A 27610-nucleotide genomic window follows, 5' to 3' on the forward strand; every position below is an offset into this window, starting at 1 on the left:
ATATTAGGCCATGGCAGACTCCACTGAATTTTGGAGGTGATCCGGATCCAGATTCTGCATCAGGATTCAAATTTGTACACTTCACTTTGCTGTATTTTGAGTATTATGTCAAAACTATTTAACAGATTTTCAACAAATTTTCACCACACATTGGTGTTAGGCCTCAGAAGATCTGGATCAGGATTTCACTTCGCAGAGTTTTTAGGATTACGTCAAAACTACTTCATGGATACGACATCACGATGTAAAACCAAGATCAGGAAGGCACTATTTTGTTTCAGCTTGTAAATTAAATATCAGATTGCAACATCTTGATCAGTCGGACCATACCTGGATCAGAATGCAATTATTGCATTGTGTTGGGGACTCCGGATCGAGGTAAAGTCAAGGTCACGATGTGAATCACATATCTTTTATTTTGAGTCCTTGTCAACCACTGGTAGATGTCAGAAATCTCCCATTGCTCTTGTTCTTGCTTTTGTTTTCTCATATGCAACCAACATTTTGTTAACTTCTTTAGTTGTTATTTTGTGTACAACCCCTGGCAAAAATTATGGAATCACCGGCCTCAGAGGATGTTCATTCAGTTGTTTAATTTTGTAGAAAAAAAGCAGATCACAGACATGACACAAAACTAAAGTCATTTCAAATGGCAACTTTCTGGCTTTAAGAAACACTATAAGAAATCAAGAAAAAAAGATTGTGGCAGTCAGTAACGGTTACTTTTTTAGACCAAGCAGAGGAAAAAAATATGGAATCACTCAATTCTGAGGAAAAAATTATGGAATCACCCTGTAAATTTTCATCCCCCAAATTAACACCTGCATCAAATCAGATCTGCTCATTGACATTGACCCTATGCCATGACATTGACCCTATGTGTCTTTTTGCAAGGAATGTTTTTGCAGTTTTTGCTCTATGGCAAGATGCATTATCATCTTGAAAAATGATTTCATCATCCCCAAACATCCTTTCAATTGTCCAAAATATCAACATAAACTTGTGCATTTATTGATGTAATGACAGCCATCTCCCCAGTGCCTTTACCTGACATGCAGCCCCATATCATCAATGACTGTGGAAATTTACATGTTCTCTTCAGGCAGTCATCTTTATAAATCTCATTGGAAAGGCACCAAACAAAAGTTCCTGTTGTGGCTGGGGTGCCTGGCGTGCCTGGCTGGCTTTTGTTTGTCTTCTGTTTTCTGTCTTCTGTTTTTCCTTCCAGGTGGCATGCGTTCAGGACTGAGTGGCTGTGTGGCCGAGTTATTAGGACCTCACCCTGATCACCTGAGGCTGGTCATGTGCAGCTCGTCAGGACTCACAGCTGTGGTGCATCTTTATGGATTGGGGCATGGTTGCATTTAAGTCTGGAGTACACAGTGTGTATTTGCCAGAGACTCGACCTTGTGACCAGACGGGTGAGATCGACGTCTAGAGAACCATCTCATCATCATGGATGCAGAGACCGTACCAGGTTTGATGCCATGGTCTGTGAAAGAGGAGGGGGTGAGGTCTCACGCTCGTCAGCACACTTCCTGAGGTACTTTAGGTTTTGTGACTAACATGAGTACAGTCAGTAAATGTCGTGTCCCTCACACCTTATTATATTGAGCTATTATGTTAGTCGTTTAATCAGCTTCCACTGCAGTGGAGAATTGAACTGGGTGTTCCATGCCTGCAGGGTGGGAAGCTGATTGGTGATTAAGCCAGGAAGTGTTTGCTGTTTATGTACACCTTTGAGTGGTCTCTCTGTGTGTGGAGTGGTGGACTCACATGATGGTTTCTTCTTTCACAGACTCGGTTGGTCGCGGCCACCTGGGGGGTGTCGGCGGGGTCCTTGGGTCCGAACTGTTCTGGCTCCGGACTGTTTGTGCTGCTGGGAGCGCACCATTCTTCCACCTCGCCAGACCGCGCACTTATTTGTTAGTAATTTAGCACTCACTGTTATGTTATTAAATTCTGTTATCCTTTGAACCGTGCTCTGCTTATTTTATACTGGGTCCTGTCAAATGCTGGTCGGTTCTCCGACTGCGTCCGACACATAACAGTTCCAGCATCACCACCTTGCCCAATGCAGATTCGAGATTCATCTACTGGGTCCTGTCAAACGCTGGTCGGTTCTCCGACTGCGTCCGACACATAACAGTTCCAGCATCACCACCTTGCCCAATGCAGATTCGAGATTCATCACTGAATATGACTTTCATCCAGTCATCCACAGTCCACAATTGCTTTTCCTTAGCCCATTGTAACCTTGTTTTTTTCTGTTTAGCTGTTAATGATGCCTTTCGTTTAGCTTTTCTGTATGTAAATCCCATTTCCTTTAGGTGGTTTCTTACAGTTCGGTCACAGACGTTGACTCCAGTTTCCTCCCATTCGTTCCTCATTTGTTTTGTTGTACATTTTTCGATTTTTGAGACATATTGCTTTAAGTTTTCTGTCTTGACGCTTTGATGTCTTCCTTGGTCTACCGGTTTGTTTGCCTTTAACAACCTTCCCATGTTGTTTGTATTTGGTCCAGAGTTTAGACACAGCTGACTGTGAACAACCAACATCTTTTGCAACATTGCGTGATGATTTACTCTCTTTTAAGAGTTTGATAATCCTCTCCTTTGTTTCAACTGACATCTCTCGTGTTGGAGCCATGATTCATGTCAGTCCACTTGGTGCAACAGCTCTCCAAGGTGTGATCACTCCTTTTTAGATGCAGACTAACGAGCAGATCTGATATGATGCAGGTGTTAGTTTTGGGGATGAAAATTTACAGGGTGATTCCATAATTTTTTCCTCAGAATTGAGTGATTCCATATTTTTTCCTCTGCTTGGTCTAAAAAAGTAACCGTTGCTGACTGCCACAATCTTTTTTTTCTTGATTTCTTATAGTGTTTCTTAAAGCCAGAAAGTTGCCATTTGAAATGACTTTAGTTTTGTGTCATGTCTGTGATCTGCTTTTTTTTCTACAAAATTAAACAACTGAACGAACATCCTCCGAGGCTGGTGATTCCATAATTATTGCCAGGGGTTGTATATGAAGGCTACATTGCAAAACCACAACGGGGTTGTATTTAGAAAGTCTGCATGTTGCCAATTCATGTATAAAAAAAGTTAAAATTTTATATTGTTAATTTTGATGAGCTCAGTTACTGCCCCCGAGTGGATGGATGAGAATCATGGAATTTAGCAGCCCTTGCTGGATACACAAAGTCAGAAAAGTATAATTCCCGGGCGTTGTATGGGAGTTCCAGACGAAACCATTTGGAGTATGGCGGTTTCAGTGGAATTTGGGTTACGGTTAGGGTTAAGTAACCCGATTTCCGTGATGCCTAAACCTCCATACTCCGAATGGTTTTGCCTGGAACTTCCATACTCTGCCCGGGGTTTAGTCTCACCCCCCGGAGTCCCGTCCAGTTGATTTTTGGGCTCTCTGTGTATGTCAGAGTTGAACTTGGTAAAAGAGACAGCTCAAATTTATTACACAGAATGACCACATGGGAAACACTGAATTTCTTTCCTGATCAGGAGAGAGAGCCGGTGGGCATGACCCTCGTCACCACTCGCCAGTCAGCTCTGAAGGGCCCGCCCACTCACCTCCTGAATTTATTGAAACAAAGTTGCATACAGGCAGAAGACAACACTCAAAACACAGCAGTCACACAGTCTATTCTCACACTGATATGAAATTATTATGGCTTTCCCCTTGGAATCTCACGGTCTGTTCTCAGATATGAAACAAACAACGCCAACCCTGGGCTAGTGTGCAGGCCGCAACGTTTCTGCTCAAGGCCGATCCGTTAATTAAAATGTACATCTGTGCTCAGTTAAACAAGATTTATGCTCTCACACTCCTCAAGTCAGCAAAAGGTCATTTTACCGTGTGAGTAGTTCAGTGGTTAATTTGGAAAGTAAATTCACACAAATATACATTTATATGAAAAATCAGGATAGAGACATTATAATTGGTAACATACATTTGAAATTTCTATCAGTGTATCAATCAAAAATGTGAGCTTGAATAGTTGTGTATTTTGTTACTTCTGTGATGGACAGGTGACCTGTTCAAGGTGGACTCCACCTCTTTCCCAAAGCATGCTGGGAACTGCTTCAGCTCCTCATTACCCTCAGCTGGATACATAAAAGGAAACTGACTGAGGAAAGAGCATGAAGCCTTTGTGAAGGTTTGTTGTTTGAAAACAGATTTACTTAAAAAAAAAATGATAGAGTTCATCTTGATCAAAATAAAATTTGTACAAATTGGTTCCTAACTGTCCAAAGCAATCTAAGGCAAAAACACACACAAAAAAGACCATCAGTGGATTTACTGTTAAAGAGTAATTTTACAGCAACTTGTTACAAAGGATTCCAGAGCACAGAAGTTTTAATTCTGCTAATCATGTCAGCAGGTGATTTCAGTGATCAAAAATAAAATCAGCTGGTGCAGTTTGTGGCTGAAAAACTTGGTCTGTCATGAATGTTAATGTTTCCACAGTCTGTTCTTCTAAAATTATCCATTATTTTCATATGAACATTTTTACAATCAATTGTTAAATGAAGATTTTCTATCAAAAATTCTGTGTTTGAATGAACCACAGTGAATTTTAAATCCATCCTGGACAAACAAGTGCAGCTTTTCTCTCCCTTAAAACAGACAAAAGTGCTGCCTTCTTTTGTTAGAGATGGAAAAAGCATCAAACCATTATTAAATTACAGCTCTAAAAACTGGATGTAGATCCATTAGGAATGTATTAACTTTTGTTTAACATTTATTAAATGTTTTCTTAAAGGTAGATTCTACAACAGAATAAAGAAAAATACAGGTTAATAACAGCAGCTGTATCTTCTCAGTGAAACAATTATTAATCAAATCCAGCAGCTTTTAAGTGGCTTGTAAATGTCTCATTAGGAATTCATCACAGTGAGATTAGTTTAACTGTCATCTGACAACATGACCTTGAATACAGATAAAAACAGCAGCTTGTGCTGTGTGAATGGCTGAATAGACAAATTAAAGTATTGATCAAATAGTGTCGATCGTGAAAGATGTTCCACAGATGCGTAGAACTTTACACTGAGGTGACAGGGTCCACCCAAAAAAGTAGTGGTAAATTTCACCATTGTGTATTTTTAATATAGAAGAGATAAATATCAGCACTGTGCAAGCATGAGTCCCCCCCCCAAACGTTGTCCTACATTAGTGTTTTACTGGAAAATTCATACCAAGGTAACCTTAAATATGTTTTTATGCTTTTTAAAAAATATTTTTTAAATAGTTTATGCACATTTGGTGTTATATAAAAGTATTCATATTACATTGCATTAACACTGTTAAATTTGAACATCTGTGTTATATTTATGAGCAGGTAAATACAAAATCTGGTCAAATAATTCAATAAAAAAGTACAACCCCAATTCCAATGAGGTTGGGGCGTTGTGTAAAATGTAAATAAAAACAGAACACAATGATTTGCAAATCCTCTTCAACCTATATTCAATTGAATACACCACAAAGACAAGATATTTAATGTTCAAACAGATAAACTTTATTGTTTTTGTGTAAATATTTGCTCATTTTGAAATGGATACCTGCAACACATTTCAAAAAAGCTGGGACAGTGGTATGTTTACCACCAAGGTTGGGTAGGATTACTTTGAAAGAATACATGTGGATTACATGTATGTATGTACATACATTTGATCTGATTACTTTTGGATTACATTTCAAAGTAATCCTACCCAACCCTGTTTATCACTGTCCCACATCACCTTTCCTTCTACCACATCACCTTTCCTTCTAACAACATTCAATAAGCATTTGGGAACTGAGGACAATTTCTTTCTTTCTTTCTTTCTTTCTTTCTTTCTTTCTTTATTGTTTATTTGATGAGGACAATGCACATTAATGAACACTTTGTACATTTTCATGCCTTAGTGTAAATATGCCAGATTTAGCTAAAAGCTACTTTCCATCTGTAGTCCTCAGACACACAACAACAAACAATAATTACAGTAAATAAATTAAAACAAAACGTGAGATTATGTACAATACATCTCACCTGTGTTGACAGGTTTGATTGTTTTTGAGCCATTTTTTAAGCTCATTTTTAAAAGCACTCAGGGTGGGACTGTCTCATATAATTGTTGGAAGGCTGTTCCAGTTTGTACAACCCTTCACAGAGATGGGGTTTTGTCCTTTGGCAGTTCGTCTGAGGGGCACCTCACAGTCCTCTCTAGAAGCAGACCGAGTCCTGAGGTTAGGATCTCTATGTCTAATAAATTCCTCCAGAGGAGGTGGGGCTAGGCCATGGAGCGTTTTGTAGATGAGACAAGCACACTTAAACATTATAAAGTTGTTAAAACTTAAAAGATGGTATTTCTCAAGAATTTCACAGTAATGAGTGGAATATGGCTTTTTAGCAAACACTTTGATGGCTTTTTTTATAAAGTTGCTCTAAAGGGTTTAGTACTGTCATACCACCAAATGACCATATTGTGCAGCAATATTCAATATGAGACAGGATCATACAATGAAGGTACGATGTAGCAGCATCAGTCAAAATGCAAAGCCTGATTTGTTTAAAGTTTTGAAGATTAAATTTTACAGTGTTGACAACTTTTTTCATGTGTTTTTTTGAAGGAAAGATTAGAGTCCAAGATGATTCCAAGGTACTTGAAATGGGATACCGTTTCAAGTACCTCTCCACCTATCAACACTTTGAGACTGTTCTCTACTGGCATTTTTGAAAATGTCATACAAACTGTTTTAGTTGTGTTAAGCATCAGGCAATTGTCATCAAGCCAGTCTTGTACCTTGTTTAAAATATTGGTAAGTTTGTAAGATATTATATCAGTTGTAGAACCATAGGTGTAAATGACTGCATCGTCTGCATACATTTGAGTATTGAGATCACAGCATACCTCTGGAAGGTCATTTATGTATAATGAAAATAATAAGGGCCCCAGGACAGACCCCTATGGGACACCTACAGGACAGCTACGAAAGGAGGATTTGACTCCGTCAACTGTAACGCATTGAGTTCTATTTAAAAGATACAACTCAAACCAGCAAACTGGTCCAGGTGAGAAATTAAAGTATGTGAGTTTATTAAGCAAAACTTTGTGATTGACGGTGTCAAATGCCTTCCTGAAGTCAAGAAACACTGCACCTACATAGGAATACTTATCCAATAAACACTTAACCTTTTCAGTTAACATACAGTTGGCTGTTTCAGTTGAGTGGTGTGACCGAAACCCAAACTGCATTTGATGTAGTGGTGTGAAGCCTTTATCAAGGTGTTTGATCAGTTGATTTCAAACCCATTTTTCAGCTACCTTGGAGATAGATAATTGGAAGAATAGTGATTGGCCTGCAATTGGCTACTTGAGTTTTACAGCCTGATTTAAAAATGGGAGTCACTAAAGCAACTTTCCAGGCTGTTGGGACTGTTTTATGATGAATTGACAAATTAACCAAATGAGTGATAGGTTGTACTAAGGCATTAGCGTGTGTTTTTATAAAGTTGGTATCCATACCATATACATCTTTAACTTTGGAACATTTAAATCCTTTAATAATTTTTAATACTTCGTCTTCAGTTATTTTGTCCAGTTGAAAAATGGGTTGGTCACAGTTTAGAAAACAAGGTGCAACAGAGGTGGGGGAAAACTGATTTGTTATATTGAGCACACCATTTAAAAAGTAGTCATTCAAAGTATTTGCTATTTTTTTAGACACTAATTGTGAGTGTCATGATTGGGTATAAAAGGAGCATCCCCAAAAGTCTCAGCTGTTCACAAGCAAAGATGGGGCGAGGATCACCACTTTGTGAACAACTGCATGAAAAAATAGTCCAACAGTTTAAGAACAATGTTTCTCAATGTTCAATTACAAGGAATTTAGGGATTCCATCATCTACAGTCCATAATATAATCAGAAGATTCAGAGAATCTGGAGAACTTTCTACACGTAACCGGCAAGGTTGAAAACTAACATTGAATGCCCGTCACCTTCGATCCCTCAGGCGGCACTGCATTAAAAACTGACATCATTGTGTAAAGGATCTTACCGCGTGGGCTCAGGAACACGTCAGAAAACCATTGTCAGTTAACACAGTTCGTCACTACATCTACAAGTGCAAGTTAAAACTTAACCATGCAAAGCAAAAGCCATACATCAACAACATCCAGAAACGCCGCCGCCTTCTCTGGGCCTGAGCTCATTTGAAATGGACAGACACAAAGTGTAAAAGTGTGCTGTGGTCTGATGACTCCACATTTCAAATTATTTTGGAAATCATGGATGTCGTGTCCTCCGGACAAAAGAGTTAAAAGACCATCCAGACTGTTACCAACGCAAAGTTCAAAAGCCAGCATCTGTGATGGTATGGCGGTGTGTTAGTGGCCTTGACATGGACAACTTACACATCTTTTTTTTTTACACATCAATTTTTTTGAGGGGGGATACCAAACATAAAATACTTGTATATGACTGCTTAGTTTATTTTGTATTTTGATCCAGCTCGCTCATTTACTTTGACGCTGTGGGTGGAGCTGTGCACCTGTACTGCACACCACCACTAGGCAATGAAAGAAGAATTTTGTCTTCACTCTTGTAGTGCTGTTGTGAGGTTCATCCTCATTTCCAGCTGGTGAATCCACCGGACATGCGCCGGAATGATACCTGAAGGTCCAACACCAGGGGGACGTGCACACCTCTCCACGTGCACACACATACACACCTAGCACTGCGATGAATCCTCTCCCGCTGACAGATGGACAGGCTTAATATCATAATTAAGCACCTCAGCCGACAATTCCTGTTTACCGCTCGGTTGCTAGGCAGTGACATCAGCTGATCCCTCCCTCCTTCCCTCTCTAATCTCTTCTCTCTCCCTCACACTCGCCACTCTCTCGACTCCGGCGTTCACACAGGCAGCGCGGACGTGGCCAGAGTGCGGGGGGATTGAAAAAGAGGAGAGCAGGCGGTGGATGGGAGTCCGGCTGAGAGACAACATGGTGTGAAGACGCAGCAGCACCATCCTCATGTAGACTAGTGACATCCACAGATCACCTGAACCTGTGCACCATCAGCATCCACACCTCCACACCAGGGGGAAGAGGACGACCAGGTGGTGGGAGGAGGTCTGTGCTCCCTCTTGGTTCTTGTTCTGGTTTTGTGTTTGTTGGCTGTGGGAGTGGGCTCAGGGCTGGACCGCATGCATGACACAACGCAAAGGCGAGAAACCCACCATCAGCATCCAGGAGCACATGGCCATTGATGTGAGCCCTGGACCCATCCAGCCCATCAAGCAGATTTCTGACTACTTCCCCCGGTACCCGCGGGGACTCCCCGCTGTGGTGACCCGCCAAGCGGGCCACACGGGGCACCTGCGTTCTGCCCTTTCGTCCTCCACCTCGGCCAATGCTGCCGAAAGTGAGCCGACTCGCCCCAATGAGGATAACCCAGACCGGGCTTGTGCAGGTGCGTCCGCCTCCTTGCAGGCCATCAAGAAGGACGAGGAGCCTGATGTGGAGGGATATGACTCGGATGACTCCAGTGAGTGACCGTTTTTCCCTCTTCCTGTTTACCGTTTTGGGTTTTCCTCTTGTTACCGCATCTCCATCTTTGCCACCAGTTGCCAGGCATCTCTGCAGCCGAGGGGCTTTGTGGCTTTTATGTGTCACATTTTCTTCTCTCTGTTCCCTCATCCATCTCATTCTGTCTCACTTCATCGCGTGTGTTTTGTTTGTGTGTGTGTGTGTGTGTGTGTGTGGGCGTGCACACCTGTCTGCGCACGTGCACATCTGTGATGCAGCGAACTCTTTGTCAAAAGCCAACTGTTGCTGCTGTAAAGAGCACGTCCTCCTCCGCCTCCTGTCTTCTGCTCTCCTGCAGCTGAATGGATGAGGTGTGTGATGTCTGCGTGCGTGCACGTGCACGGGCGTGCGCTCGCTCGGGTTTCCAGCCGGCTCGGGCTGCTCTGTCGATCCGTCCTGTCAGCCTCAATGATTCACGGCTTCTTGGTGAAGCTTCAAATTAGTCACAGTTTTGCGCTCGGCGGAGTCTGACTGCGCGCGTGAGCTCTTCACTCTGTTGTTGGCATTGCCGATTGTGCGAGCATATTGTTGGTCTGTCTGCTCTGGTGTGTACTTCCCAGAGCAGGAAGATGTGTCCTTGTGTTGTGTCTCTCGGGGCGGTTGTTCTTGGAGAAAGCCATTGCCGAACGCCTTTCCTGCAGGTTTGACTGGCTGAATAATAACGAGCGGTGCAGCTGCTGGCGCACCAACAGGTGACGGAGACAGAACAGGGTTTGTCTGATTGCACTGCTGTTTGGCTGTTGTCATTGCAACCGCAGCAGTTGCAGGGAAAATACAATGAACCCCGCATGCCCCTGCCAGAGATGATTAAATCAGAGACTGTGAAAGAAAGTGGTGCTGAATTTTTCAGAGTGATGCCATCATTTCATATTAACACCTCAGGCAAAAACAGCAGCATGACCTTGATCCTTAACAGTGGCATATTTCACACGTGCATCATGTATTTGCAGTGACGCATGAACATACCTTCCACTGACTTTTAACCTAGAAAGAATTTAAGTATAAATGGCATAATTTAAAAGCTTCAGAAATGTTTTGATTTATTGAAAAATTATTTGCAGCTTGATTTAATTTGGAATTTCCACCCAAAAATTGTTGCATAGTAAAGATCTTCCAGGTTTGTCCAACTGGGAGGAGGCTCCGGGGAAGACCCAGGACATGCTGGAGGGATTGTATTTCCTAGCTGCCTTGGGAACACGTCAGTATTCCACAGGAAGAGTTACAGGATGTGGATGAGGTGCACACTGAGCTGCTTGGGCTGCTGCCACCATGATTCGGACCCAGAAAAGCTGCAGAAAATGAAAGAATGAGTATTTTGTGTGTGGGGGGGGGGGGGGGGGGGGGTGCAATTGAATACAAAACAGTTTGACCATGAGCTATAACAACCTATTGATCCAAATATTTGCAAAGGTGAATAAATTTGAAATTGTACTTTATTTTATTGTATTATATAGCAGCATTAACATTGTGCTTTGTAACCTTTTGTCAGAGATTTTTTTTTAATCATAAAATAATGAGACCATGAGTTTCAAAGGTGTCATTATATATTCAAAAATAAACTGTGATTAGATTTAGGATTTCATGTAGATTTTAAATTTGTGCCAGTTCAACATGTAGATCCACCTCGGATTTGTTGTTGCAACACATTTACAGATTACTGCTGATGATGGTCTGGGCATGAGCTGAAGACACGAGCGTCAGACATCGAGTTACTTTTATTAAACTCTTTCAGCTCAGCCGCCTGTCCACGCACTGAAAACTGCGTCACGTGTTTCTTTTCTGCTCATCGTCTGTGGTAATGACTTGTGACTGCAGGTTAATATGTGACAGCAGCTTCTGTAACACTTAATCCATGTAGAGCCACAGGAGGGAGGGGCAGCGGGGTCAGACCGCCTCTAATCCAGGTCTGGTTAGAGGGGGGTATGAGCCGAGGAGGCAGGCTTGGCCTGCCAGATGTTGGTCTGTGACCTCCATGAGGATTTCACTGAGACGCAGGAACAGAGATTCATTTCTCAAATCTTTGAGAGCGGCAGATGATTACTGACAGATTAATGATACGTAACCAAGACGTTTAAGACCCACAAGCAGAGTAAAGTCTCCAAATGACCTGAGAGGGAGAGCGGACAGAAAAGAATCTAAATAATATATTCTATAGACATAAATACAGGTTAAATTGTTAGAGAATGCTGTTAAAATGAGGCAAAACACTGAAAAATGACACGGTAAAAATATTTGCACTGAAGTGTTGTGGGCCACAGGTGGTTGGATGCAGCAGGATTTATTTTGGCGAGCGGTTGCTGCCTGACTTGTTTTCTTATTGTTGATTGACGATCAGTCAGTCTGCAGGTTTATGTAAATGTAAAACACATTGTGGGTGCGATGAAGGCAATTAGACTGAAGCATCTGCCAGAGTGTCACAATGATTTTACAATCACCTGAAGAGTCGTCAGTGATGCAGAATAATTACAGGGTCAAGTTCATTTCCAAAAAATAAAAAATAATTATTAATAATAATAAAACTGGTAAAAGTCAAAAGTCAGCGTGCTGAGAGTGTCAGTCTACTGCAAGGACGACAGATATCAGCTAAAAATAAAATAAATAAATAAAAATCCTGAATGGGTTTAAAAAATGAGTCGTGCAAAATGATGAAGTTACATTGCCATAAATAAATAAACAAATAAATTACAGCCCAGAAACTTTAAGATAAATAATCAGAATAATGAGGGTTACAGTTCAGGCTCAGCATCTCATTTATTTCTCTCTCTCTCCACCTCAATATTTCAGATTTGTGGCCAACCATTTGTATTTATTAATTTAGTTATTTATTTATATAAATTTTATTTTATTTATTTATATTAATTATTTAATTTATTTATGTTTTTTTTCAAGTGTGTGGCCCAGCATCTTATTTAATTTATTTCATTATTTTTTTATTTTTAAAGTCTGTGGGCAAGCATCTTACTTTATTTATTTTTAATTTTCCCAGGTGTGTAGCCAAGCACCTATATTATAAAAGCCAAGCTTCAGTCATGATGAAATCGGAAAGAGGTGACATTTGGTATCTAGAATGAACCCTGCGAAAATGGAAAGTTGATAGGACGAATATATTTTGAGAAATTAACAATTGTAACTAACCAGTAAGCAATGGATGTTGTGCTGCAATGCACCATTGGAGTTTGGGGTTTTGAGGTTTTAAATGTTATTGAGGTTCATGTTAGTTTAACAGTGTTGCTAGTGTTTTTATTGATATTTATTTTATTGTAGTGTTGTTATTGATTTATTGTGTTTTGTAGTTCATTTGGTTTAGACAGTTTAGTTAAGTGTTATGCTGCTGTTACCATGAGTGACTTAAATGCCATGTTGGTACCATGAGTGAAATGTGTAGTACTTTTAATGACTTCTGCCACCATCTCTGTTTGTAAAATTAAAAGCATCTGCTTGCAGCAGATTGCAGAAAAGACAAACAGATGTGCGTGCATGCACACATCAATGCCTCACATTCACTCCGATGCCAGGCTGCTGCCATGCAAGGCGCTGACTACACACCGGGAGCAACTAGGGGATTAAGGACCTTGCCCAAGGGCCCTTAGTGATTTTCTGGTCAGGCTGGGATTTGAACCGAGGATTCTCTAGTCTCAAGCCCAGCGCTTAACCACTAGACCATCACCTCCCCCTGATAATAATTAAAATAACTGTGTGTATGATAACAAGAACCTAAACAATTTATAAATACATTAAGACAGCAAATTAACATTAAAAAATTACGTAATTAACAGGAAATGAAAGGTTGAGTTCCTCTTCAAAAAACTGTTGCGGTCTAAGGTTCTAAAAACATTCTGGACTCACGTGCCATTCCAACTCATTACTGAAACTTTGCACAATTTATTGCCACCCTTGAAAAATGTCAGCTACCTGTTTTATAAACACTACCCAATCTAGAGCTCATGGATCTCCGCAGCCAATGTGCTAGTCTTATTTTATTTATTTAAAAATGTTTGTGTGTGTGGCCGAGCATCTTTTATTTAGTTATTTGTAATTTTCAAGCTTCTATTTTGCAGGAAGTTTTGCAAGCATCAGGTTCTGTTGGTGCATGCTGTGTACCGTTTAGTATCATAAACTCGTTTTCAGTGACTGTCGGAGGTGTGTTTTCATCTCAAAAATGGGCTATTTGAAAATCTGCTTGTTTTCTCACTGTTCTCTGCTGCTGTTTTAAAACCGTGCAGGCTGACGGTGAAGCAGGCGAATGTTAAAGTGCTTTGGACATTCACTTTGCAGCTTTGTGTTCCAAAGGCTCTTTGTAGCCATAAAAGTGAGAATTTGCCATCTGGTTTTCACATATGTTCTGCCCCTTCAGGACGACTGAGGACCTGATGGACATGTAGGTGCAGAGTGCTGTATTCTGTTCAGTCAGATTATTTTTCTGGTTCAGTGCTGATTGAAGGTCGATGAATAGAAATAAGTAAGTGCATGTTTGTGATGCAGCCAAATGATCCAAATGATCCTGAGATGCTCCCACTGATGTGGGAATTTGAAGAGAGAAGCATCGTCCACAAACAGACTAATAATCCACCATCAAATCAGCTAAAAGCATCTGCAGAACTTCAGGTGACAAACTGAACACATTTCAGGACAGAAACACATTTGTATGCTGAAATATTCCCCATCGAGCTGCAGAGTTGGATATACACTGGGCACCCTTTTTGCCTTCAGAACCGCCTTAATTCTTTGTGGTGTAGATTCAACAAGGTGTTGGAAACATTCCTCAGAGATGTTGGTCCATATTGACATGATGTCATCACACAGTCACCCATTCAACCAGTCTGGTCCACACAACTGCCACTCACTGGATAGCTTCTTTTTTTCCAGACCATTCTTTGTAAACTCTTGAGATGGTTGTGCATGACAATCCTAGTAGATCAGCAGTTTCTGAAATACTCAGGCCAGCCTGTCTGGCACCAGCAACCATGTCATGTTCAAATTCTCTTAAATCCCCTTTCTTCCACATTCTGATGGTCGGTTTGAACTTCAGCAAGTGTACCTAAGAAAGTGACAGGTGAGTGTATGAAGCTTGTGTCTGTGAATTCTGTTGGATCGCATACTGCAGTTTATATGATGTCAAGAGTCAATCAAACGCCCAAGTCTTTAGTGTCCTGGTGCTTCCTGTCTTACTGCATGGTTGTGAGACTTGGAAGCTAACCAGTGACCTAAGATGGTGACTGGATGTCTTTGGTTTCATTTCTCTTTGGAGGATACTTGGGTATACCACGGGAATGACTTTGCATCAGTTGAACTATTAGTGTGACTCGGATGAGCTTTGGCATTTTGCCCATGTGGCGCGTTTCTCTGTGCATGATCCAGCATGTAGGTCCCTCAGACTCGAGGACTCCAGGGTGGTGCAGAAGGCAGAGGACACGCCCATGTTTCACCTGGTTACAGCACATAGTCCCGTTGAATGTTGGACGCACAGATATGACAAGCGGCACCAGCACATGTTCCCAAAGGTGTTTTGACTTGAAACACAATGGAGCCGCAAAAAGGCATCATGTCTTTATTTTATTTTTTTCTTTTTAAGGAGCAAACTCACACTTTTCCTCCCCGGCAATAAATGATGCCATTTTCATTCTCCACCTACATGTAAAAACTGGCACCATATCATTATGTATTTTTAGCGTCATGTCAACCTTCCAGCATTAAAGGATTTCTCGTTTAAGATGATAAAACAGACCCCATAATGTGCGGTGCTGAAAAGATTTATTGAAGGATGGTTCAAACCAAGGTTGCCTGATAAAAGATGAACATGAAAGCAGGGAACACGTATCAGCGCCTGTGTTCAAACTACGCACCTTATAAGAACAGGTTTAATGAAATGGAATTCATAGCTGATTTGAAGGACTTCTTTTTAAAAGAAAATCATTCCCTGCGCCGTGGATTAGTCGTAGCCTTTCCTCGAGGGCATTTGACCACCGGGACAAAATTGGCACTACCTTCCAGAACATACTCCCCCAGTGCAGCTGGTGTCGAATCAGGTGTCCCCTATTTAAGGATGAAACCAGCACCTGTTGAACATGCTTTTCTCTTTGAAAGCCTGAGGAAAATGGGACGATCAAGACATTGTTCAGAAGAACAGCGTAGTTTGATTAAAAAGTTGATTGGAGAGGGGAAAACCTATACGCAGGTGCAAAAAATTATAGGCTGTTCATCTACAATTATCTCCAATGCTTTAAAATGGACAAAAAACCCAGAGATGCGTGGAAGAAAATGGAAAACAACCATCAAAATGGATAGAAGAATAACCAGAATGGCAAAGGCTCACCCATTGATCAGCTCCAGGATGATGAAAGACAGTCTGGAGTTACCTGTAAGTGCTGTGACAGTTAGAAGACGCCTGTGTGAAGCTAATTTATTTGCAAGAATCCCCCGCAAAGTCCCTCTGTTAAATAAAAGACATGTGCAGAAGAGGTTACACTTTGCCAAAGAACACATCAACTGGCCTAAAGAGAAATGGAAGAATATTTTGTGGACTGATGAAAGTAAAACTGTTCTTTCTGAGCCCAAGGGCGCAGACAGTTTGTGAGACGACCCCCAAACTGAATTCAAGCCACAGTTCAGAGTGAAGACAGTGAAGCATGGTGGTGCAAGCATCATGATATGGACATGTTTCTCCTACTATGGTGTTGGGCCTATATATCGCATACCAGGTATCATGGATCAGTTTGGATATGTCAAAATACTTGAAGAGGTCATGTTGCCTTATGCTGAAGAGGACATGCCCTTGAAACGGGTGTTTCAACAAGACAATGACCCCAAGCACACTAGTAAACAAGCAAAATCTTGGTTCCAAACCAACAAAATTAATGCCTTGCAGATGTGAAGAAATCATGAAAAACTGTGGTTATACAACTAAATACTAGTTTAGTGATTCACAGGATTGCTAAAAAAGCAGTTTGAACACAATAATTTTGAGTTTATAGCGTCAACAGCAGATGCTACTATTATTGTGAACACCCCCTTTTCTACTTTTTATAATATACTCAAAACCTGGATTAATCTTTTTAGTCACATAGCACTACTATTATTCTGAACACTACTGTATGTCCTGATGGGCAACTCTCCCAAGTAGATGATTGGTCCATCCAAATCTTCTGGAAGAATCCATCTGTCTATCTCAGTAAGGTGATGACACGACATGGACATGTCTTTGGGGCAGTAAGACCTGAGGTACATGTGTGCTGGATCCTCAGCATAACGCACCACATGGTTGTAGATAATGCCATAATCCTGGTAATGCTTCCCCACAATGCAAGCATTGTTTCCGCGTTGCTGTGGCATTCTTTCGCCGCTACTCCGCTGCTTCTGCATGAATGCTGTTTTAGTTTCTAGCATGGCATCATCATTATCATGACCATAACCCAAATCCATATTTGCTGCCAGTGTTTGTACTTTAATATTTTCCAAGTGTTTTTGTGGGTCTGGAGGTCAGCTCTGATGTGGTTAAAAAAAACCTGATGTAACTCCCACGCCTCCTCGCCGTGTTGTTGGTGCTTTGAACTTCATTTTCATTCTTGTTTCGTCTGAGAGGTTTAGAAAAGTTGTGGCACACATGTTGAGAGGTTGATCTTATAATTCTTGGTCCCATAAATATGACTCACAGATAATGCTGCCTTCTGGTGCTGCAGCTTTGTTGTGAACCTGAAAAACCTGCAACAGTTTGAATTTGTTGCTTTGCCAAAAATTGCCTTGGCAATGCAATTTTCCCGATACTTTTTTAGTTTTGTTTTTTTTCTTCATGGGGGACTTCTGAAAGGAACTCTGTCGTCCTGTTGTTTGCAGTCAAACAGACAGTGCTGCTCCAAATTGGCTCCTCGTGGCCCCACGAGACTCGATCCAATATCTGCATTCATCCTCTGGGGGACAATAGGAGTGGGGGTGGTGGGGGAGGCAATGAGAGAGTGGAGCATTACGCCAGTGGAAGCTGGTGAACCAGATCACACGGGGCATCAAGTCGCACCAAGGACTTTCTGACTAATCTGCGTAACGGCAGCATTTTGTGATTCATTGTAATTCAACCTTGATTTTAATTAAAAGGGAAAAGTGTATCGCCCACTGAGTCTCACAGCTCCCCCGTGAATCAGGGTAATAAAAACCAACTGGACACCCGCTTCTCTACCAAATCAATTAACGGCTGTTTGTAGAGCAGTTTGCGGCCGCGTCTGTGTCGGGGCCACGTGGAAAATCCACATGAAGAATCAGACGGCCTCATTTGTCACAATTTCAACAAGTGACCTGATTTTCTTGGCTACATTTTGACGTTTTAACAACACGACGAAAGTATGCCTCACAAGAGGCTTAACATTCACGACTGCTGTTTTTTGCGTTAAATGTTCAATTTTTAGAGCAAATGTGATGCCATTAGTATTTTCTGCATTTGAGGTTGAAATATTTATGCCTAAAGTTGTTTATAATGTTCAACTTCCTTGTCCTAGTGAGGAAGATTGTTAATGGTTTGTGTCTCATATTTGTGAAGTGTCAAATATATAAAATGTTTTCTGGTGAAAGATGCACAGATAATGACAGACACTGACTTTTTTGGGGCTAAAGCCGATTATAGTGAGTACAAATCTACGATACCGATATATCTTTCCTCACCTAGTTGACGGCATAGCAGCCACTTGTCTCTTGTCCCTGTAAAGCACCCACCCTGATTGAAAATGAATGGCAGCTGGTCGCTTTGCTACTGTCTCTTGTCGTTACCGTGACCAATGGTGAAAGGGGTCAATGTTTAAATTGGTGGTGGCTATCCTATTAAATAGCAGTTTTATCTGATACACTTTGAGAAAACTCTGGCTTAGAGAATTTTAAAGATTCCATATTCTAATCTATGTTATTTTCAGTAATTTAGACTAGAAAATTCCCTTCAGAGTGGTTAATGGATTGTTTGGGTACATGACTGCGCAAACTCATTCAGTACGCCATAGCTTACAATCAAGATAGCGTGGCTTGCTCACGTGGCAGTAAAAACAATGAAATGTGTTACAGCATTGAATTATAAATCCAGGTCTTCTGATTTAGAATACAAAACAAAATAATTGCTCAAATACAAAAAATAATGCTCAGTAGTTATTTAATCACTTTTGGCAGAGCAACGGTATCACATTACCATCCGACAGAGCCACCCTGCATCCTGATTTGCAGTCACATAGACAGAACACTTGATATTGGTATTTTGTTGGAGTTTTCCAGTTGCTGGGTCGTCAGCACTGAGGCACGTGTGTGCCCTAGATTGCACTGAAGGAAGTGTGTCGCACAGCTGTAGTATCTTAGCTGTCGTTCCCTCACAGTGCGAATAGTATACCACATCGGAGTTACCCTCAGTAACTTTTCATTCAACACAAACCCTGCATGCAAATACTTAGTGAGTACTTAAAGTTGCTTAGTCTGTAGGATGTCCAGTACTAGAAGTAAGCCAGCGAGTAGTAGGGGCATCATTTCGACATAGTATGCCACGTCATCTTATCTGTCCTTAGACCCTTATGTTAACAGGTGTCCGATATATACACATAGTCCATGCGCCAGTCATCAATTTTGACCTAATTGGTACCACTTAAAGGGAAGAAATGACACCTAGAATCCAGCCTTAGTGTATCATGGCCTACACAAAAATGTATGATAACCATCCCAGGGTGGTAGCTGTACCCAGGTAGGGGTCAATGAAGAATTGCACAGAGGTCTTTAAATATACTCCAATCATGTTAAAACCTATATCACATTACTTGTCTGATCATAACGATTCCAAAAAGGTATAGTTTGGACAATCTATGACAGAATGTTGGAGTTATGGGGTAAAAATGGCAAAAATGGTGACAAAGATCAGTTTCAGTTTGTACAGGGGTCAAAATTTAAAGTTGTGCCAATTTCAGTAAAAAATGATGCAATTGGTTGAAATAAAAAGATTAATAAATGGAATAGTTTTGACTGTTTTGAATGTTTGGTCTCCAAAGTAAAGGTCAAACAAGGTCAACATCCATTGAATTCTGTTATATGGCTGGGGGGGCCTGGCTGCCGGTTTGTTTGTCTGTTTGTTTTCCTCCCAGGTGGCGTGCATTTGGGACTGAGTGGCTGTGTTGCTGAGGCTGTCAGGACCTCACCCTGATCACCTGCGACTCGTCAGGACTCACAGCTGAGGTGCATCTGGATGGATTGGAGCATGTTGGCATTTAAGACTGGAGTGCACAGTGTGTATTTGCCAGAGACTCGACCTTGTGACCAGACGGGTGAGATCGTCGTCTCGGGAGCCATCTCATCAGCAGCGGATGCTGAGAAACGTCCAGGTTTGATGCACAGTCTGTGAAAGAGGAGGGGGTGAGGTCTCACGCTCGTCAGCACACTTCCTGAGGTACGTTAGATTTTGTGACTAACAGTTATACAGTCAGTAAATGTGGTGTCCCTCACACCTTATTGTATTGAGCTGTTTGTTAGTCATGTATCAGCTTCCACTGCGATGGAGTTTTGTGAACTGGATGTTCCATGCCTGCAGGTTGGAAGCTGATCAGCAATCAAGCCAGGAAGTGTTTGCTGTTTGTACACCTTTAAGTGTTCTCTCTGTGTGTAGAGTGTGGACTCACATAATGGTTCCTTCTTTCACAGACTCGGTTGTTGCGGCCACCTGGGGGGTGTCGGCGGGGTCCTTGGGTCCGAAACAGCTTCTGGCTCCGGACCGTTAGCGCTGCTGGGAGCGCACCACGCCAGACCGCACCTTTCTGTTATTATATTTTCACTGTTATGTATTAAATTCAGTTAGCCTTTGTACCGTGCTCTGCTTATTTCATACTGGGTCCTTCAACGCTGGTCGGTTCTCCGAGCTGCGTCCGACAGATAACAGAATTCTATAACATGTGACATATGTTCCCCTGTAACATGAAAACTAAGCATGACAGATGGTGCAAAATATTCCTTTTTAAAACCCTGTTAACACAAATAGTAATTTGCATCATTTTTTACTGAAATTGGAGCAACTTTAACCTTTGACCCCTGTACAAACTTCACTTTATTTGTGTCCCCCATGGGGCAATTAGTTTTGCAGCTTGAGAATACATTAAAAGCACATGACACACAGAACACATATCAGTACCATGGTGCAGCATCACAATTACACAGTCCAAACATTAAAAAATACAGTCCATTAAAATGCTTCCACAGTTTTTAACTCCTTCCTTGGCCTGTGTTCAGAACAGTAATGGCTGCAAGAACAAAAGAGAACTGTTACCCTTCACAGAGGGAAACCTGAGCCGTGAGCCAGAAGGTAGATATTGAAAATCACTAAAAAGAGGATGAGCATAGTTCGACAGTATAACTCAGTGCTTTTCTCTTTACTTGTCTGTAGTATAGGTCAGTACCTTTCCACAGGCCTTCACTATTTTAACCAGTGAATTTTTAGCCTTAAGACTGAGATTCCCATACCAGCACAACATAGAAAGGTTAAAACAGACTCAATACAAGATTTGTAAAAAAAAGAATCATAATAGTCTTATCCACTTGAAAATAAGACAATTTAAGACGACAGAACAGATATTGTGACCCTTTTTACACAACTTGTCAGTATTAACATTAAAATTTAGCTTGTGGTCAATTATAGTCCCCAGATACTATAAGTTTCCACAGACTCCACCTGCTGGCCCTTAATGAAGGTAGCCTGAGCTGGTGTGAGCGGTCGTCAGAAGTCCACAGACATATCTTTTGTTTTAGCACCATTTAGTTGTAAATATGACTTATCACACCACCTTTACAAATCTTCACCAATGGGCCATGGTTATTCTCATGATTTTGTAAGAGACTAACAATAACAGTATCGTCTGCAAATTTCAAAATAAAATGATTTTCGTGATGGCTTTTGACAATCATTAGTGTACAATATGTACAGAAGTGGCGAGAGGACACAGCCCTGAGGAGATCCTGTTGAGGACAAAAGGGTGTCTGACATGCACCATTTACTCTGACACCTCTGTGATTCGGTCTGTTAAAAAATCTAAAATCCAACCAACCATATTAAAATCTACAGAAAAATTATTCATAAGATTGTCGATTAAAATGTGAGGTTGGATAGTATTAAAAGCAGATGAAAAGTCAAGAAATAAAAGTTTGGCATGTGCTTTGTTGCCCTCAAGGTGTTTAAAAACAAGATTTAAAAGTGTGGCAGTAGCATCCTCCACTCACAGCCAGCCCTAGGCAAACTGGAAGGGATCTAATAATGACTCTACATGTGAAAGCAATTCATGTTTCATAAGTCTTTCAAATGCCTTCATAACAAGAGATGTTAGGGCTACCGTTCTAAAGTCATTTAAAACTTTGGGATGCTTGTTTTTAGCCACTGGTTACTATGCTTACTTTATTACTATGCTCTGTTTCCAATTCTTTGGAACCTTTTGTTGAGCAAGCGACAGTTTAAAAATATAAAAGAAAATAGGGCCTAGTTGCTCCGCACAAGAAGACAGCAAATGACCACAAATATTGTCAGGTCCTGGACTTTTTTTTAACTTTAGTGCGTTTAAAGAAACTGATCATGGAACGTTCATCAAAGGTGGAGAACCAGGACAGCACAAATCATTTTTTAGTTTAGATAGTTCATCACTAAATCTAGTGTATCAAATCTACTATAAAACTGATTAAAATCCTGGGCGAGGTGTTTGTCCCATTTTGGCTCAGCCAGGATGACTTTAGATTTTTTACTATTTTTCCCTAGAATGGTATTTAGGCCATCCCAAGCAGAGCCTAACTTATTTTGGCTAAATGTTTCTCGATCCTGGCTGTGTAGTTGTATTTTGCTCTCCTAATTTCACCTTTGGTCTCCCTTTTTAATCTGTTTAGCTCTGGGAGATCTCCCTCACGGAATGCCTTTTTTCTTTTGTTGTAATAGAACTTTCAGTGCTCTGAGACCCAAGGTTAGCGTGTGGGTAGATTTTAACTGTCTTTTTTGGGAATCACAAAATCTTCACAAAAAGTAACATAACTGCTGACAACATCAGACAGTTCATCAATATCAGCAGACGACTCCTGAATATTCCCAGTCCATGCAGTCATAGCAGCTTGCAGACGCACAACAGAGTCCTCTGTCCATTGCTTTGTCTGCTTGGTCAGGACACTGCCTCTCCTCAACATGGTGCGATACCACCGGGATGAGCTGCACGCAGTTATGATCAGCCCCGCCCAACGGGGGAAGAGAGAGAGATCTATATGCTCCTTTCACTGAGCCATAGCACATGTCCAGTATTTTGTTATGTCTGGTTGAACATGTCACATATGGTAAAAATTCCTCAGCACTTGTTTAAGAGAGCATTTATTAAAATCACCAAGGACAAAATGTGCGTATCAGGACATTCAGACTGCAGCTTCTGAGTCTTTTCAATATAGCCTCGGATGCTTTATCCACATTTGCTCTGGGGTGGACATATACCACCATGACAAATATTTGTGGGAGTTCCCGGGGCAGGTAATGGGGGCGAAGGGAGACAGCCAGCAGCTCAATGTCCTTTGTACAGCAACTGTCTCTGACATCATAGTGGGTAATGGGATACGGTTTAGGCTCTGTCTCCGAAGTCTCTGACATGCCCCGCCCCTTTTCCCCCGCTTCCTGGTTTTCCACGCAAAGGAATTCAGCCGGCTTTTTCCATAATCCGCTGGATCAACACCCGGCAAAAACAAATCCAAGGGAGGGTCGGCAGAAGATGAATCCCTCCATTGAAGAAGAAACTCCCTGCTGTACTGGATCCGCGGTGCAGGACGCCATCCACAGCAGAATCAACGCTATTATCTCCATATTCCCACAGGTACACTCAGGGAAACCAGTAAGACTCACAGAACCATACGTTAGCAATTGTGACAGAAAAAAAATGCTGCACCTGGTACCATAACACTTAGAATAAACTCATACAAACTGACGAGATACTCTCTTGCTGCCGGTCGCTGCATGAGCATGCGCCCTTGATGCCAACTGAGCTTGACCTTTGTCACCATTTTTGCTGTTTTGACCCCATAACTCCAGAACATTCAGTCATAGATAGTCCAAACTATACCTTTTTGGAATCATTATGATCAGACAAGCAATGTGATATAATTTTCAAATGATTGGAGCATTTTTCAAGTTTGACATCTATGTAATTCTTGTATTACCCCTACCTGGCTACAGCTACCACTCTGGTATGGCTATCATACATTTTTGTGTAGGCCATGATACACTGAGGCTGGATTCTTCTTCAAATTTTCCTGGGAAGTTCTTTGATTACTAGGAGCCAGCTGCATTGTAAGATTGTGTAGTGTATGTGGTCTGTTTGTACACAATGGAGGTCATAGGTCATCCCAGTAAACTTCAACTACTGATGAGTATTCAGACACTCTACAGCCCTTATGATGTGTGGCTTTTTGCCTCCTGTATAGTACGTTAGTATGTGTCTTCAGATACAGATGAAGTCATTCCAGCAGTACCCAAAGAGTTTCCAGAAACACCTGGTGCAAAAGATATCCAGTTGTCTCCTTAGGTCACTTGTTACCATCCAAGTCGGACAACCATAGTAAGGCAGGAAGCACCAAAACCCTGAGGTCTTGGACTTTCATTCTTTTCAAATATATCATCAGACATCAGACATCGCAGTCCAGTCACAAAACTCTGCACCTAATAATTACTGCTCTGAGGCAAGTTTGGCATCAGAAGATAATTGTGATGAAAATCAGGAAGTCCTTGCTGTAGTCTGAAACTTTTCATGCTGTTTTTTTCTGTTAAGAATCAAAACAAACATCTCCGTCGTGAGCCTGCGAGAACCCTGTGGGACACATTAATTTGGATTGTGTGACAATCGTTTGTGAAACACGACTGCCACTTATTTGTGCCGAGTGTGTACCTGACGCTCGCAGATTGCCTTTCTGAGGCGGGCCCCAGGCTCTTGTGTTTTTCAGAGATAAGCCTCAGGGCCACAAAGCATGTTGACAGGACAGGTGTCCCCTGAGATGTCTTGCTCTGGTAGCACCTCTGTCTCCTCGGCACAAGACTCGTGCTACAAAGTCTGCTTGTCAATGTCAAGTGGTGTGAGGGGAGTCTGAGGCTTCAGCTGCAAACTGCAATGGACAATCATGGAAAAATCCAGAGTGGAAGCAACAAAGATTTGGAGGAGAATAGATTACATCTGTTTGTTTGTTGGTTTACAACTTCTATTTGTTATTTACTGAACAATTTACTGTCTAATTACTTGTGTATGTCCAACTGTTCAACACTTGAAACTGTTCTGCACACACTGGACTCATCCTACACACGGGAAATACTGCGTCTCTGTCCTGTGTACTGTACACACTCCACAGTATTTCTAACTTTTTCATTCTCTTATTTTGCCATGTTGAGGTATTTGTGTTAACCTTCTATTTGTACTCTTTACTTTTCCCTACTGTTGCACAGTTCTATTATCACTGCTGTTGTGATACTGCAAAGTTCCCCATGCAGGACTAATGAAGAAATATCTTATCATATCTTATGTTTTCTTAAGTTATCGTATCTTACGTTTTCTTATCTTATTGTATCTTATTGTATCTGGGGTACTAAAATAATGGACCGAGTGCTAATCAGAATCAGAATCAGAATGGCCTTTATTGTCATTGTAATTTGCATTGCAACGAGATTTGAGTGCAACTCCAAAAGGTGCTTTTCCGAGGTGCGAGTAATTGTTAGCCAAATAGAAGAATAAAATTTAACAATAAATGATTCAAAGTATATGTACAACTAAATAAAATAAAATGTGGACCCAGTAAAATGTAAAACGAGAATTATATACAACTGTGGGATGATATTGCACGGGAAATATTACACATGGTTTACAGATATTGCACAAGAAACTTGAAAGGTGCGGATTAGAGTGATTTGTTATTGTTTAGTGCAGTGATCGCTCGGTTTGTCCTGGTTTTGATTGACCTATACCGCCGGCCGGAGGGTAGTAGGTCAAACAGGTGGTTGCTGGGGTGGGATGTGTCTGGGATGTGCAGCTCTGCTGAGGTAGCGAGAGCTGGCAATGTCTTCCAGGCTGGGCAGAGAGCAACCAGTGATCCCCTGGGCCGTTTTGATCACCCTCTGCAGCTGAGCACCCCCCGTACCACGCTGTGATGCAGTACGTCAGGATGCTGTTGATGCTGGCTCTGTAGAACAACACCAGCAGCTTCTCCTCCATATTGTTTCTCCTGAGCACCCTCAGGAAGTGGAGTCACTGCTGGGCTTTCTTTACCACCACTGTGGTGTTGGCAGTCCAGGAGAGGCTGTCAGAGAGCTGCACTCCCAAGAACCTGATGGAGCTGACCCTTTTCACACAGTCCCCTTGGATGTAGAGCGGGGCTGGGTCAGCCCTGTTCTTCCTGAAGTCCAGGATTATTTTTTTTTTTTGTTCAGCAGCAGGTTGTTAGCTGAACACCACGCTGTCAGTCGATTGACCTCATCTCTGTCATCAGTCTCATCCCCCCCTGAGATGAGCCCAATCACGGTGGTATCATCTGCAAACTTTATGATTGTGTTTCAGAGATGGGTCGGAGAGCAGTCGTGCGTGTAAAGGGTGAACAGGAGGGGGCTCAGTACACAGCCTTGAGGGGACCCGGTGCTGAGTGTGATGGTGGAGGAAAGGTAGGGGCCAAGTTTCACGGACTGTAGGCGGTTTGTGAGGAAGTCCTTGATCCACTGGCAGATGGGGTTGGAGATGCCCAGATGTGTCAGTTTCTGGACCAGGATCTCCGAGATGATGTGGTTGAAGGCTGAGCTGAAGTCCAGGAAGAGCATCCTCACATAGCTCCCTGGTGCTCCAGGTGGCTCAGCGCGCTGTGGCGCACTGTGGTGCGCTGTGGTGATAGCGTCCTCTGTGGAGCGGTTTGCCCTGTAGGCAAACTGGTGGGGGTCCAGAGTGGGAGGCATACAGGCCCTGATGTGCTGAGAGACCAGTCTTTCAAAGCACTTCATGACCACAGGCGTAAGTGCAACAGGCCTGTAGTCATTTATGCTCTCCACTGCTGACTTCTTTGGGACTGGGATGATGGTGGAAGATTTGAGGCAGAGTGGGATGATGGTCTGTGACAGGGACAGTTTGAAGATGCAGGTGAAAACTCCAGCCAGTTGGTCAGCGCACGCTTTGAGTACCTTTCCAGGTACACCATCAGGGCCGGCCGCCTTCCTGCGGTTCACCGCCTTCAACACGTCTCACTTCGTGTTCCTGAAGTGTTAGCGTGCTAGTCCTGGAGGGTGGTGGGTGTGGAGTTCCTGCTGGTCTGTCTGCTTCGAAGCAGGCAAAGAAGCAGTTCAGCTCCTCTGCCAGCGAGGCGTCAGACCTAGCATTTCCTGGGTTGCTGCTTCTGTAGTTGGTTATATGATTTATTCCCTGCCACATCCTTCTGGGGTCATTCACAGCGAAGTGGTCATCTATCTTTTTCTTGTAGGCAGCCTTAGCCTCCCTTTTCGGTTCGGACCTGGCCGCGCTGTATACAGGGCCCTGTCCCCTGATTTAAAGGCGGTGTTGCGACTAACCCACTGCTGCCCACTGATTTGTTCAGCAGCAAAAGCTACAGTCTTCACGTGATCATTCATACAGTTCAGACTGTTTCAAATATTAAAACCATTCACACACTCAATAAATATAAAGTCTTAATCTGACCTGTTACATTGTTTCAGTCAGATTCATCATCACAGCCTGATGATAAGAAGTTCTTGTTTTGGAAGACAACTCATGGGAATTACTTTAATTCTCTATTGTGGATTTTACTGAAGAAACACAGCATTTTAAAAGAAGTCCCTCATCATAGCGCTTCATTTATTCAGGCCAGCATTCAGGCATCCGCCGTCTCAAAAATACACTCCATTAATGATCCACCAAGACAGAAAAAACACCATGCAATAATGCGAATAAACTCAGTGTTTTTAAAGAAATCCCTCAATATTTGTCTGCTCTGGGTGCGTTTCTCAGCTTGAAACACAGGACGTCAGTGCTTTGTTCTGCCAACAGCAACCAAA

General features: G+C 42.0%; 1 protein-coding gene across 1 annotated transcript in view; it reads left to right on the forward strand.

The window, feature by feature from the left end:
- Positions 1-8961: 8961 nt before the first annotated feature.
- doc2b (double C2-like domains, beta) overlaps positions 8962-27610 on the forward strand; it is a 327887-nt gene continuing 309238 nt past the window's right edge. Inside the window, exon 1 of the mRNA XM_034179040.1 lies at positions 8962-9553. Within this exon, the coding sequence (XP_034034931.1) occupies positions 9217-9553 (337 nt within the window). The 5' untranslated portion in view covers positions 8962-9216. The remainder of the gene's footprint in view (positions 9554-27610) is intronic.

The sequence above is a fragment of the Thalassophryne amazonica genome, chromosome 9 (assembly GCF_902500255.1).
Source record: "Thalassophryne amazonica chromosome 9, fThaAma1.1, whole genome shotgun sequence".
Classification (NCBI taxonomy): Eukaryota; Metazoa; Chordata; class Actinopteri; order Batrachoidiformes; family Batrachoididae; genus Thalassophryne; species Thalassophryne amazonica.